Below are 14,682 nucleotides of genomic sequence, written 5' to 3' on the forward strand. Positions count from 1 at the left end.
AAACACATGCAAACAAACAAAATAAAATTTATTAATTTTATTTATTTATTAATAAATTATTAATAAATCAAATACCTGCTCAATAGATGTTGCCAACTCCTGCTCCTGTTGTGTTATGGGCTCTATCCGTCTTTCCTATTCCTACGTAGAAATGTCATAGGGCTGACGTTAGCAAGATGCTTCTCATGAAGCATCTAACACGTGAAAATCCTCAACTTTTACTATAGAAACTAGGGGTTTGACGGTACACACATTAACAATTTCAGATTTAAATTGCTGACCTGAGTGAAGTCAAAGGTCCAGTCCAGTGCCATGTATAGTTTGTACTGTAATCCATATTATAAACGGTTTACATTCTTTCCATATGATAGAACAGAGCTGATACAGTACTGTATCAACGGTACAGTATCAACTCAACTACAGTACTGTATTGTTACTGTACATATAAACCATGTCAATGATCCTTTTCTCTTGGCACCTGCTTATGTTATTATGTTTGATGCTGAGGTGCACAATCCCATCACTTATTTATCACTTACTATTAGCATGAACACACCACAGTCCACACTGCCTGCTTGTTCTGGAACATTCTGATAAAAAAGCCAGAAGTTATTGACAACTCAATTATATTTAAATACATTTAATACAATTACATTTCTTGATACTACATCAATGCATAGCACATTTCACAAGGCATATAAAAGTCCAACATTTCTATCACCTTGTTTGAAACAAATGCCCAGGATCCTGATACTCACACCATTGCAACACTGTGTTGCAATGGTGCTATAAAAGACAAAAGGATAGCATGCTGAAATACACTATTTAAAGACCTCACATGATTGTGATGTGACGTGACCTTTGTGGGCAACATTTTAAACCGTTTAAGCTTGCTGTTCCATGCTTCATTTTGAATAGCACCTTGTCCATCAGCACAGACAATCAATTGCCTATTAATTGGCTTCCATTATTGGTTTAAGTAACAGTGGAGCAGGTGTACATAGTATGACTCCAGGCTGTGCTTCCTTGATCGCCACAAATGTAATGAACACATCACCAGAAGGCTTTTTTGAACACAGCAGAAGCAACATTGAACGGTTGCTAATTCTCTACTAGGAATATTGAATGGCTCCTTAACATTATAAATAATAATAATATAACACCATGCAAAACACAACAACTTAACGGAACATTAATTTACGGGAACAGGTGGAGCAGGAATCAAGAAGACGAATCATCTTAAGTTTATGCTTCAGGACCTGTAAAATATACCGTAATAAACCTACAGTTTAGCTTCATAACAACAACAATTATCTGCAATAAAACTTATTTCACTCCTCAGTACATGTGAATGAGGCTTTAACATTCAACACTCAACGACATGATGGACTTTCAGTCTTCCTTCTTCTCAACCGGAACAGGTATGCTAAAATAGTATTGTGGGCGGGGCTGGACCTTTCTAGGCAGGGCTGGTCGTCCAGCCACGCCTTCCCGCAGGCCGCAGCCGTTAGCTTCTCCAGCTCAGCGCGGATTGGGTAGTCACAGCGGTGGCCCACGTTGGAGCCATTTTGCTTTCTATCTATGATTTTCAATCTAACCCGTGCAGAAAAAACAGTTTCCAAAAGGTAGGAATAGCTCAATCTCGCCACTCGTGAAAGCCATCGCCACCTCCTGGTACTAATGCATGAAGGATTGCGTACTATCCTGGATACCATTGCTAATATAAAGCTATTCAGATGTAAAACCAGGTAGACGCTAGATAGTAAGCTAACGGCTAATCTTGTTCCCACTTATACTGGTGTTGTTTAGCTTAGCACCCGTAATGTTAGCTCTTTTTGGTCCAGGGGGATTGGTGCTGGACGTAGTTTCACACAATATCAAGTTTAGTTAGGTAATTGTTCTCTGATATACCTAAATAGTAGAGTATTAAACAGACGTGTTAAATTTGAATCGGGTAGTTTGCACTATGGACTGGAATGTAAACCCTATCAATCGCTAATAATCATTCACCTGGTAATTGTCATTTAAAAAAAAACATGCATGCATTGTCTGAATCCTACATGCGTCTTCAATACATACAAATATAATTGAATAATGATTCCACTGCTGAACCCTCGAACGCAGGAGAGCAGTACGCCGTGAAAACAGATGTGGGATCAGGGAGGACAGCCGTGGCCGCAGTGGCCTCTGAGCCAGCAGCAATGGATGCAGTCCTTTCAGCACCAGCAAGATCCAAGTAAGCCAATAGCCGAGGATAAGTCCGATATGTCATATAGTCATGGGGTTTCCATTTTGAACCATTATATAATCGACAATGATGCAACATGTATGTCAGTATTTCTCCTAAAATCCACATTTGTGTTGTGGTGCAGGTCAGGTCGATTGGGCAGCCCTGGCACAAGCATGGATAGCCCAGAAAGATTCGGGACCGGGAACCGAAGTGCAGAACACAATCCAACCCAATGGACAGGAGGTCCCTGGCATAGACCCCGTCCCACAGGGCAACCATGGACCACCGTTCCCGGGCAACCAGTCATTTGGAAGAATGTGGCAACCTGGTAAAAATACATATGATGCATCATATAAAGTTATGTTAGTATGTTTATTTTAATTCATTCGTTTTCCCCAGACCTTATAACAATACAGTCCACAATGTGTGGCACAAGCAGAAGACGGCTGTGGTTACTTTGTTTTCATAATATGCCAAAAACACAGTTGTTGTGGCAATATAGATCATAGTAAATATAGGGGACTAGTCTTTAAACCGGAGTTGGTAGATTGACAGTGCCATTGTTTTTGTGGGTTGGACAGGGAGAAATGCCGGTTAGATATGATGTGTAGGTAAGCGGTAACACCATAACATAAACAGACTATTATATATTATTTTATCATAATAACCAGTGTGGCACCTAGGCACTCTAGTGAAACTGTAAGGGTGATGTTCATGGAATTTTAATTAAAACATGAAGTCTTAACTAGTTTTGCGGCTGAGGCAGCGGTTGAGACTGAAAAGAAGAGTATTTATATCTGTATGTGTTGTGTTGATTAGAGTGTTATGGTAGCAACCTTGGCTTATGTTAAATAACGTTTGACTTTGGATACATTTCTTAAAGTTTCCAGAATGCCAGTGAGGCCGACCCCTCCGCTTCTGTCTTGCCCTTCATTCCCAGAATGGGGAATGCAGGGCCAGCCCCCTCCACCCCCTCCGCCCCCTGACCAAGTGTGGATTCCCCCCGGGTCGGGGCCGATGGAGGTGGTGAACCCCAGCGAGGACAGCAACAGCCAGGACAGCCTGGAATTCAGCTCTGAAGCCCGCCACGGGGTTTACCCCCAGAACAGCCATGGGTATGGGGCTCAGCCCGACAGCTACGCCATGGCCCCCATGGCCATGAACCAGTTTGATTATCAGGTATGCAGAAGCCTCGGTAGGATCGTTTGAAAGCATTTGGGGTTTTAGTGAGCCTGCTAAGTATTGCCAAAAAAAAGGCGGGATCCGGTTTTGAAAACTGTGCCGGGTACTGGTGTCTAGGGCAGTTCTAGTAAGTGCTGTCTTGATGCTGTGCAGAGAATGTTCGCTTGTTGACGAGTCCGGCATGGTGGGGTAAAGTGCTATCATCTTTCTTTATTAGTTATTTACTCTATTAGTTATTTACATTTTAATAGTAAATGCAAGTTTTGTCCAGTGATAAGTTATGGGAACAACCCCCAACCCCACCCCCATATTTCAGGATATGGCGACTACTACGTAGCTACTGTAGTGCAGAAGCGTGTGTATCTAATGTACCTTTAATTTTTTAGCGTGTGCTTTTCTCTCTACAGCATGGGGCTGCGCCTTCCTTCGGTCCCACTCCTCCAGGCTTCCATTCTCCCTACTGGCAGGGTCCTCCCCAGAATAGGCGAGACAACAGACCCCCTGGCTTCAGAGAGAGGCCACGGTCACCCATCCAGCTTGCCGTCAAACAAGAGACCGCAGCAGCACTGGGTTAGTCCCAAAATACACAGCACAGCCCGCTGTCTTACTTGTATTCAAATCTTCGTGAAATGATTTGTGAAAGACGTTTCATTACAATCAGATGCCCGTCTTTAACAAAAGCAGAAGCTGTGAAAAGGCGCACACTGCCGGCGTGGATCCGTGAGGGCCTGGAGAAGATGGACAGGGAGAAGCAGAGGAAGATGGAGCGAGAGCGGATGGAGCAGGAGCGTGCTACACTGGTCAAGGAGGAGGAGGAAGAAGAGCCGGAGGAGGCCGGCGAAGGGCCTCGTATACCACGCAAGAGCAAATTTGTGAGAGACCTCCTTCTTCTTATATACTATATTACTTGACTTAATGTTGGGAACATCCGTTGTTTCATTGAAGATGCTCGGTTAATGCCACCGATGTGCCTTCTCTTGATCATGCTCCATTGAATCTCAACTACATTGCTTTCAAGTAGTGTAAGGAATTATTTTCCATCACCGACCATGACTATGGGCGCCGCTGGAGGAGCGAAGGCATTTTTCTCAATACGCAACAACAGCGTCTATTCCTTTGTTTTGGATACGGTAGGACAGCGACGATGAGGGCAATGGCGAGGAACCAGAGGAAGAAGAGGAGGTGAAGTCCTCCATGAGGAAGGAGTTTGCCAGCCGAAGTCCATCCCCTCCTCAGGAGGACAGTGAGCCGGAGTTGACGGAGGAGGAGAGAGACTTCCAGCTGGTCAGTGTTTTACCCTATCAGGGACGAGCCACACTGTGCACATGCTCACTAGGGCTATGACTCTGAACTTTGTTATTCGAATATAATTTGAATATAAAAAAAATATATTATATTTGAACGAATATTAGGCAACCCTTAATATTCAAACATATTATGGGCATTATTTTTTGTAAACGGGACGTAGACCGACTCATTTCACGGATTCCTGTGAGACCAGGTTGCCTTAATAAGAGGAGCTGTGTCAGCAGGCTATTATTTAGACAGATTATTAGCAAATTTCAATCTGACAATTTGACCGGAGAGATACAATTTTGAAAAAAAAAAACCTGCTTAGAGGAGAAAGTTGCCATCACCACCGATGCTTCGACAGCGTTGACTACGGAGTCATACATGACCGTGGCCGTTCACTTTTTCACTAACTGGGTTGTGCAGAGTGCAATCCTGTAGACCCGCTCAATTCCAGAGAGGCACAGCGGAATAAATGGCTAACGTCCTGCAAGCCGCCGTTGAAGATTGGGGCATAGCTGACAGAGTGGCAGCCTGCGTGCATGACAACGCGTAAATTACAAAAACAATTAATTACATCAAATTAAATGATTTCATGTCTTAAATTCCGTTGCAAAGAGGAGGCGCGCAGCATTAATATCCTAATTTAAAAAATTGGGTCGGCCGACGCCAACACATTTTGCCTATTGGGAATTGACATGATTGTAAATGTTCACAATCGTGCTCTATGCTCTGTGATATTTTGTTTATCATCATCAAATGCATTATTGGTGTGCTTCTGAGCGCAACCTTTGCAATAGGAAAGCGCAGACCCTTTGAGCTCCGCAACTGCTGGAGCCGCGGGGTCGTTAACATCCCTAATTTCCACCCTCTCCATCAATCAACATATTTTTAGGCTTCAGTGAACTATGCTATTGCTTTTATAAATAAATAAACAGTTAAAGTTAGGCGCGGCGTGATACGGGACTCTCCAAACTGATTGGACGTCATAGCAGTTATGTATATGCCCATTATACAACAGTTAGGAACAGATCGCTTGATTTAAACCAGCTGTTTTATAATAATGCATATTTGAATATATTCAAATATTAATATTAATAAACAAACTTCGAATATGATTTTTGGGCAAAAGTCAAAGCCCTCAATGCTCACTCTCCCCTGGATGACTCCAGTCTTTTTAATGACTCCCATCACCCCCTTCACCAGATGGTCATCACCAAGACTCTACTGACGGAGATCCTTCTGGAGGTCACGAATGAAGAGGTCCAGCAGGTGGCGAGGGAGACGCATCGCAAAGCCACCAAAGGTCTTATATCGTCTTCTAGCTCTCACATCACTTGTGCCTGGCAACGGGACATGTTCTGTAGAAACCCGTTCTCTCTCTATTCCGATTTCTCCCAAGATGGATAGATGTTTGCCTCTAAAGCAGGATGCTTTAAAATGAAACCCTTTGGGAGTATCACTAGTATGCTATGCATTGTAAACCATTCTCTACTAATGCGTTGGAACCAAAGCGAATGGAGCTGGGGATGTGGGGCGAGAGTACAGCTCTTGGTAAATTGGATATTTTGCAAGCTAGCTGTAAAGTCTGGATAAATTGGTGTACTACTTCGTCTGGATCACGTCATATTGCTACAATTATTTTATCCTCAGATGTTTGTGGAAATCCAACCCCACAGATACTTGAAGGATATCTGTGGGTGCATTAGTGCAGAGTGGTTCTCTCCCACCTCTGACTGTTTGACTTGGATTGTGTGGCCGACGCCTGTTTGTTAACTCTCTCTCTTTTCTCCATTTGTTATTTTTGTTTCCTTTGTTTTGTTTTCAACGACAGCTCTTGTGAATAGTGCGTTATCTTGACATCCCCTCCTCTAGCGACTCTTGCCTTTGAGAAAATGGTGGCTCTATGTGTTTTAACATGTTGTTCCTGTTGTTGATGTGAATCAAAGCTCCTGCAAAACAGCTGGCACAGTCAAGTGCATTGGCTTCTCTGACTGGTCTGAGTGAGTATCCCCTTTTCTGCTAGTGGGTGGGTGGGTTGGGGGGTGATGGCTGTATTTAGAACAAAGGGGGTTGGGAATACATAAGGTGAAAGAGGCAAAGAGCTACACTTTATGCCTGCCTTTAGACTTCAGGGATATTCGGCTGTTATTCCACTGTTGCTAGCAGCATGCTCTTTAACAACATGTTTGGCTTTCGGCTAGAGTTGTATGCAGCTCATGTGTAAGTGGACTTTGGGTGGGGGGGTGAGAAACAGACTGTGAGACTAGCTCTTGCTGTGCCATGCTGGCCTTCAACAGTTTCGGGGGGGTTCTGTTCACGGCAGGCGGCCTCGGCGACTATGGCTCTGACGAAAGTGAGGACGAGCGCAGCGAGCGGGCCTCGGAGTCCTCCGACACGGACGAGGAGGAGCTGCGGCACCGCATTCGCGAGAAGCAGGACGCCTTCCACCGCAAGGAGCGGGAGGTCCAGCAGCAGCTCCAGGACAGGCAGGCGCTGGAGACGTCGCTTGCACGCGGTGAGAATGCACCCACGCCGACCGCTTCCTGTGCTTTTTCGCTAGCCTTTAGTTTTTTTGGACACACAGCACCCCGACATTGAAGCGCATGAGTTGTAACGTCTTATTTCATTTTTGTTTTCTTCCAGATGAGGCGGCAAAGGAGAGACTGAGCAGAGAAAGGGGGGAATATGGCGAGGGTCAGTCAGAGGTTTTACACAAGCAGGAGGTGAGGGAGGCGGAGTCTTCAGGGGAGAGGCGTAGGTCTCGTAGCGAGAGGGAGGGCAGCGAGGCCCGGCCGCAGGGCCACGGCGGGAAGGAGCGCTCTGGCCGGGGCAGCGGCGGCGGCGGCGGCAAGTCCCCCGCCAACGGCCGCAGCAGCAGCTCCCGGAGCAGCTCCAGCCGCTCCAGCAGTCGCTCTTCATCCTCGTCCTCATCCTCCTCCTCCTCGCCGTCCTCACGCACCTCATCCAGGTCGTCGTCGCCGCGCCGGAAGAGGAGGCGTAGTCGCTCCTCTTCCCGCCGGGCACACCGGCCCAGCCGCAGCCCGCCCCGGCGCCACGAGGAGCGCGCCAACAAGGCCAGGGAGCGGAGAAGGAGCAGCGCCGAGCGTTCGGGCCGCCGCGCCAAGAGCGAGCGCAGCGCCTCCCGCGAGCGCAGGGGTCGCAGGAGCCGTTCCCGGGATCGGGAGAAGGAGAAGGAGAAGTCCAGGGCAAGGGAGAGCCGTAGCCGGGAGCGGGAGAAGGAGAAGGAGAAGGACAGGGAGAGAAAGAGGAGCAGGGAGCACAGGGAGAGTAGCCACAGCCGCAGCAAACATAAGAAGGCTTCAAGCAAGGACAGGGAGAGGAGGAAGGACAGGAGTCGTAGCCATGAGAAAGACAAACGGAAGAAGGAGAAGGAGAAGGAGTCCGATAGGAAGAAAGATAAGCCCAAGGCTAAGGAGAAGGAGAGGGAAAAGGGTGCAGAGGAGAATGGGAAATCTAAGAAAAGGAAGGAGAGCGATTCTCACGCAGATGACAAACACTCTCGGCAGGATAGCAAGGGAAACAAGAAAGGCTCTGCAAAATCTAGCAAGAGGCACTCGGACTCGGAATCGAGCAAGTCCCCCACTCCTGAGGTTAGCAAGGAAAAGAAATCCAAAAAATCGAAACGTAGTCGTTCAAGGTCAACGGAAAAATCGCACAAGTCTGGTAAGAAGGCAAGCCGCAAACACAAGTCTAAGTCACGATCAAGGTAGTATTCGTTTTTTCTCTCAAATTCTTCTATTGTATGTTTTCATTTTGTCAGTTTGACTGTGATTTTACTGACAACATATCAACCAATCATTTTGAACGACAAATTAGAAATAAAAATTATATTATAAGTACTACAAGATGACTTCATTATGGGCAGAGATTAATTTGACCATACTTTGGAAATGTAATTGTTTTTTTTTTATAAACTATAATTGTGGAGAATAATTTTCTTCTTAAGAATACGAGCAGCTGAAAGGCACTTTACTTTACATACTTGACCGATTATTTTCTGATTGGAAATTTAGGAGTGTATGGAAACAATTGTATTTATGCTCTAGCATTTTTGTATGCTACCACATTAAGTAAATGCGAGGTGGTTTGGGTTGTCTTTTGTCAGTGTGTGTGTGTGTGTGAGTGAGTGCATTTATGTGGGGTAAACAGTGCATTACTAACAACCTGTCTTGTTATTTTATCTTATCTTTCAGGTCAACGTCCCCCTCACGCAGGAACAGGCGTTAATAAGTGTACCGCTTGATCTGTGCACTTTAATATTTCGGTTTTGTTTTAGTTTTTTTATTCCGTGCTTTGAGCAGGCCTGTCTCATTATAGAGGCAACGGTGTAGGTGAACTCTCTGCTTGCCCCTTCCTCCCCACCCACTCACATACCATACCGTTCAGTTCTTTGTAAATACATTGTTTTTAAAATGCTGACTGCACAAAGAGAAGGACATTTTGGATGCTTGGGTATTTTTGCTTGTATCCTGATGCAAAGCTTAAAACTTAAGTGGACTTGAAATACTCTTACAGCTGTATTGTTTTAAAACCATAAGAGGATTAACCTTTTCTGAACATTAATGTAATTAATTGTCCAATAAAACTGATTGTCCGTTGTCTTGTCTCACTGCTTATTTGATCATTTGCCTTTGATCTGTTTGATTGAACTGATTGCACAAACTCGTTTTTGTTAATTGCACAGGAGTGGAAGATTTTTAACTATAGGAAAGTTCACCTGCACTTCCGAGTTTAAATCGAACTGATATTTATGTTGAAAATTCTCATTTTCGAATATTTTTTCGTGATTTATAAAACTATATGTCAATGTTCTAATAGTGATGCTGGTGATCGACAAAAAAAGCTTTCAGGAAGTAGGAACTATTACGACGTGATCCGTGTTTCCACCCGGACTGTATCGTCGGATTCGGTCACATTGACTCCAAACAAATCCCAAAACATTTTAAATATCCAGTGGAAATGTACTCAAAGAAGTTTGGTCGGATTTTACTTGGGTTTTATTCCCATAACCCAAATGTTTCGAGTGTCGTCCAACGTTCGCCGGCTAGTTGTCCATTTAGTTGGTCAAGTGCTTGTAAACACCGTAAACAACAGAGGACGACTTGTGTGGGTTCGGATCGGTCTGTCCTGCTCTGTCAGATGAGGTACATTTCATGTGGGTATGCTGGACCTTTCTGTCCGTGTCTGCCCTTTCACACTTATTTCTAATCTAAGTGGTGTTAGTCAACACCAGACTCTTCGTTCAGCTTGGATTATAATTGATGCCACTTTACTTTGCTGCAATGTTAGAGATTCTAATGTGCTTTCTAAATTTCCTAAACGTAATAATTTGCCCAATTTCATCTGTCACTGTAGTTCTCAGTCAGCCTCCCACACTACCGTGGACCCAGAGGAGGTGAGGCGGTTCCAGGCTCTGGCCAGCAAGTGGTGGGATGAGCAAGGAGAATTTGCCGCTCTCCATTCCATGAATGACCTTCGCGTACCTTTCATAAGGTGTGTTTTAAGTAGAGCAACTAGTCAATGCTTTCTTAATTGAGGGGTCGCTCCTTAAACCATTAACCAAACGCTGTAAAGAGGGTCATTGTTCAGAAAAGGTGTTAAGTAAACAAGCGTCATAGTAGTTCAATGCATAGAAAAGGAAAAGGAAAATGCATATATATAATATAGCCCTTGCATTTTAGTTTTTCTATACACGAACTAGCCATGCCTGCCCCCGGCCCCACCATCCCCCACACTTTTCTGGGAGATGATGAGTCTCCATGGTGACAGGGTGAAATATTGTGCCACTGTGTGTCTGCATATAGTTGACATGTCAGATATGACTGTGCCCAGAGGCAGTGGGCGAGCACCACAGCTGCTGAAGCCGCTTCAACGAAATCCTCCCATATAGTCTTATCCAAGGTTTGCCTTCAAAGTACCAGTATTAAAATATTGTTGGGAAATGTTATTCAGCGGGTGCAGATGTAATTGGTAACAGAACCATACATCACAGATTCCTGTCTGTTCTCCAGTTTATAGCGGCAGAAGGGGAAAATACACAGTGAAACATGGGACTGAAGAACAGAGTAGCGAAGTGTAGGAAAATAGATATCTGAGATGGAAGGATGATGCTATAACATGGCTGGGGGGTACATTTGTCAGTGGTTCTGACTGGCTGGCCGATTCGTGGGGCTCAACGATGACATCAAAAGGAGCATGGCAGCTCTGTTTTTGCGGACTGGAGATCCTCTCTGCATATAGTGTCTCATATGTAGAGCGTCCCTGTTAGCCTGGCTTGACTTTGCAAACGCATTGATGTCATGTCCCCTTGTGTTCAGGGACAATCTGATGAGCCTACACAGAGAATGTCAGCCGGGAAGACCCCTAGGAGGACTCAAGATACTGGACGTGGGCTGTGGAGGTGGGCTGCTCACTGAGGTAGGTGAGTGTGTGTGTCGGTGGGGGTCAAAAAAAACCTTCACAACAAAAGTAACAGCACACGAGCGAGCTTCAGAGCCTGGTGAGGGAAAACGGTTGGCTGAACACGGAGGCAGGTGGTGCGAATGAGACGGATCTAACTGTTCAGTCTCTCGCTGAGCCCTTGACCAATCCTGTGCATTGCCACCTTTCAAATCACATCTCGCCTGTCGTCCCCGGCTGGGGCCCTGTGAAACCTCTCTCTAATAGTCGTCTTTGCCCATGTGCTACCGGTGCCTAATAAGTATGTTTAGATGTCAGCCCAATTCTAGGTTTCGGTTTGGCTTTGACTGGTTGTGGTTTGGTGGAAAAGACAGCCGTAGTAATTTGTATTTTTGGATCTGTTTGTTGGTGTTGAGGGTTCGCAAACAAGGACACAAGTCTCCACTTGGATCTCATCGGATGTAAAGACATACCAGCAGCATGGCGTTATTTGTGCAGACAAAATCAGGTCCCGTAGATAGAACATGACACTGTCACAGAGTATAACATTTGTACACACACGCACACACACAGCCATGTATATTTTTTTGACACATGCCAGGCTCATGTGTTCCCACAAACACACATTTTAACCATTTTAACCACGGGAGTATGTCCCTTGGAATTATTTTGTGACTGTCATTCCCATCTGTAGGAATCAGCGGCTGAGAGATGTCTGGCCCTTAGGCAAGCAGGCATCTTGCTCAGGCAACACACGTGCCTGGTTGTTTCCCAGAGTGTCCAGCAGAGGGTGCTGACAAGCACGCAAATGTGTTCTTGCTAACATAGGGGTGTGTTTAGGGCTAACAACTGTGGGGGTTGGAAAGGGCATGACATGCGGAGAGCTAAATTGAAATGTACATTTAAATAGCCGTTGCATGAAATAGGGTTACATATCTGAGCGCGCAGGTGGGTACAACTGTTTTGGAGGCCATTCTCCCTCGCATAACCCATTGCCAGAGTTCTACCCTGTGACCCATGCTCCCACCAGCCCCTGGCCCGTCTGGGAGGTCACGTGCTGGGGGTGGACCCCGTGGAGATCAGCATCAGCACAGCCCGGCTCCACTCGTCCTGCGACCCCGAGCTCGGGGGACGGCTCCGCTACCGGGCGTGCACCGTGGAGGAGCTGCTGGGGTCCGAGGAGGAGACGGGGGAAGGCCCATTTGATGCGGTGGTGGCGTCTGAGGTGGTAGAACACCTGGCCGACCTGGAAACGTTTGCGTTCTGCTGCGGTCACTTGATCAAGGTAGGTTCAACGTGTGACGTGTTTTTTTGGAATCCCCTTTTTGGCTGCGCTTGTGTTTGGTGGAAGAGTTTTGGGGGCTTGGGCTGGGGCTGTGAGGTTGTGGACGCCGGGCCAGGCAGCAATGCGTAAGCCTCATTTATTGTCTCCATGCCTGGACTAGTGGAACATCATGCCGACTCTATTGTGTGTGTGTTCCTCTCAGCACTGCGCAGAAGGCTAATCTCCTGAGTCAGTGAGTCGCAGGGACAAATGAGTTGATGGGAAGACACCGGCATGCCCTAATCCACAACCCTGCGTTTATTAAGGCAAACACAGGGATTCATGTCTTTTGAGTCTAGCTTTTAAAAAAAAAAAAATTTGTTAGATCTCTCCCAGTGGGACATTAGCAGTGTGTTATAGGAGCATAACGGTAGAGGCACTACTTCCTGCTCTCTATTTGTTCTTCCTCCTTCCACTTTAAAATATAACTTACTCACTCTCATCCCACACGCTATGGTTTAGCTGTCTCCCGGTGAACCGTAAGTCCTGGCAGCCGATGGAGCCAGGCTGTTTGCCACAGGTCTTTCTTCCACTCTTAGGCACAGGATGCAGATTCTGCTGAAAGGCCTGGATCCTCTGTACTAAAAGGGATTTTCTACATGATAAAAGAAAAATAATAAAGTTAGTAAAATTATTACAGAAAACACAGGGGGAAATACTATTTTGAGCCACTCGTGTGTGTGTGTGTGTGTGTGTGTGCGTGCAGCCAGGCGGCTCCCTCTTTATCACCACCATCAACAAGACCAACCTGTCGTATGCTCTGGCCATCGTGGCTGCCGAGCAGATTCTGCGCATCGTGCCCCAGGGGACCCACGACTGGGACAAGTTCATCAGCCCTGCAGACCTGGAACGTCTGCTAGAGCCCCGTACGTTTGTGCACACGCATGCACGCACGCACGCACGCACGCGAGAGAGTCTCTCTTCATCAATCTCCGGTGGTGTTAGTGCTTTGCAGAGGGTTTATTTTCACACCTTCACAGTTCTGTCAGAGTTAACGAACAGAAACCTCTTACAAAGCCACCATACTGACCACATTGTCGTTTTACACCAACTATCAGAACCGCAATTGATCTCTAGGTATGTCATAACTAAACACTAAAATATCACCTACACATAATGTTCAGGTTATTATATTGAATATAGTTTACTTTAGGTCCATAGTGAAGTTAGTATTGGATTTTGATTAGGGTAAGACTTTGTTTGTTATATAGGGAAAGCATTTCTTCAAAATGTGCTCCAGGAAATGCCTGAATCCTAAATTACACTCCATAAGCAGCAAAGCCTCCAATTTGCTTTGTTGAAAAGTGACTCTGTGACTCCCTCTCCTCCTTCTGCTCCCACTCCTTCTCCTCTTGCTATTCCTCCTTTTTCCTCTCTTGCTCCTACTTCCTCCTCCTCAGACGGCTTCTCTGTGCAGTCTGTCCGGGGGATGCTGTACAACCCGGTGACAGGGAGCTGGTGCTGGAGCGACAACACGGAGATAAACTACGCACTGCACGCCGTCAAGGCGGCCGAGGAGCCGCCGCACAGCCACGCGGAGCCGGAGGGACAGGCCTGAACGAGGGCGTGAACGAAGTCACGTGGAGGTCAGCCACTGAATGAGGCCGGCGTTTCTCTAACTTTGGCACACGTCAAGTGCCGGGAACAAATAAAGACGTGATGAAACGACACTGCATCACAGGTTGCATCTGTGTTTGTTACGCTAGGACGCTAATAAGGAAACAAGTCGGTTGATGTCGAGGTAAACAAAAGAGGTGTGGAGAATTGTACGAGTCATTTAATCCTGTGGTAAACGTGCTAAGGATGTCCTTGCAGGTGTGTGCTTAGTTTGAGGCTGGTGCATGCATTGCTATTTGGTGGGGGTATTTCCATCTGTTGTCCTGTGCTGCTGATTATTTTCACTTTTTTTTTGTCCGCTCATGTTGTGGACCAAACAAATGCAGTGTATGTCATCCATAACTTCAGGGTGTTGTTTGCTGTTCAGAGAACGGGAGTATCACTATGCATTTGATGAAGTCCCTGTTGTGAATTATAAAGTCCCTCCATTCATTTGTTCAAATCATTGAATGACATTTTGTTACAAAATAGCTTACTTTCCTGTGTCAAATTCTCAAGTTCAATTCAAATGAGCACACAAATGTATTAATGTGTGAGATGGTCTTCTCCTCGGTCTTATGCAAGAATTGCATAAGCCAAACCAGCCCCTGGCAGAACATATGTCACGTTTGAACCA

At 45.9% G+C, this 14,682-nt stretch overlaps 2 protein-coding genes across 6 annotated transcripts; both read left to right on the forward strand.

Annotated features, from left to right (window-relative positions):
* The first annotated feature begins 1,508 nt into the window (after positions 1-1,508).
* pnisr (PNN-interacting serine/arginine-rich protein) lies at positions 1,509-9,325 on the forward strand. 5 transcript variants are annotated; one of them, XM_084471717.1, is made up of 12 exons: positions 1,509-1,625; positions 2,125-2,236; positions 2,373-2,558; positions 3,114-3,409; positions 3,820-3,982; positions 4,094-4,284; positions 4,547-4,696; positions 5,909-6,008; positions 6,652-6,705; positions 7,029-7,220; positions 7,349-8,432; positions 8,920-9,325. In XM_084471717.1, exons 2-12 carry the CDS (start codon positions 2,149-2,151, stop codon positions 8,951-8,953), a joined length of 2,538 nt encoding a protein of 845 aa, XP_084327843.1. In that variant the 5' UTR covers positions 1,509-1,625; positions 2,125-2,148; the 3' UTR covers positions 8,954-9,325. The 5 variants fall into 5 exon arrangements, with proteins under 5 accessions (XP_084327843.1, XP_084327844.1, XP_084327846.1 ...); XM_084471718.1 differs by having other exon boundaries at positions 4,097-4,284; XM_084471720.1 differs by having other exon boundaries at positions 3,171-3,409.
* Positions 9,326-9,632: 307 nt separating this feature from the next.
* On the forward strand, positions 9,633-14,668 carry coq3 (coenzyme Q3 methyltransferase). The gene is made up of 6 exons (XM_084472387.1): positions 9,633-9,870; positions 10,082-10,219; positions 11,044-11,143; positions 12,156-12,410; positions 13,156-13,315; positions 13,850-14,668. The coding sequence occupies exons 1-6, from the start codon at positions 9,686-9,688 to the stop codon at positions 14,005-14,007; spliced, it is 996 nt and encodes a 331-aa protein (XP_084328513.1). The 5' UTR covers positions 9,633-9,685; the 3' UTR covers positions 14,008-14,668.
* The last annotated feature ends 14 nt before the right edge of the window (positions 14,669-14,682 follow it).

This window comes from Micromesistius poutassou (genome assembly GCF_964030765.1).
Source record: "Micromesistius poutassou genome assembly, chromosome: 8".
Lineage (NCBI taxonomy): Eukaryota > Metazoa > Chordata > Actinopteri > Gadiformes > Gadidae > Micromesistius > Micromesistius poutassou.

Bases quoted from the DNA above. Each gene is read 5' to 3' on its own strand.
- pnisr (XM_084471717.1), top strand. From the start codon at position 2,149: ATGTGGGATCAGGGAGGACAGCCGTGGCCGCAGTGGCCTCTGAGCCAG. The intron at 2,559-3,113 runs GTAAAAATACAT...CATTTCTTAAAG, and splicing joins TGGAAGAATGTGGCAACCTG to TTTCCAGAATGCCAGTGAGG. The intron at 8,433-8,919 runs GTAGTATTCGTT...CTTATCTTTCAG, and splicing joins AAGTCTAAGTCACGATCAAG to GTCAACGTCCCCCTCACGCA.
- coq3 (XM_084472387.1), top strand. From the start codon at position 9,686: ATGTACTCAAAGAAGTTTGGTCGGATTTTACTTGGGTTTTATTCCCAT. The intron at 9,871-10,081 runs GTACATTTCATG...CTGTCACTGTAG, and splicing joins GTCCTGCTCTGTCAGATGAG to TTCTCAGTCAGCCTCCCACA. The intron at 13,316-13,849 runs GTACGTTTGTGC...CCTCCTCCTCAG, and splicing joins GGAACGTCTGCTAGAGCCCC to ACGGCTTCTCTGTGCAGTCT.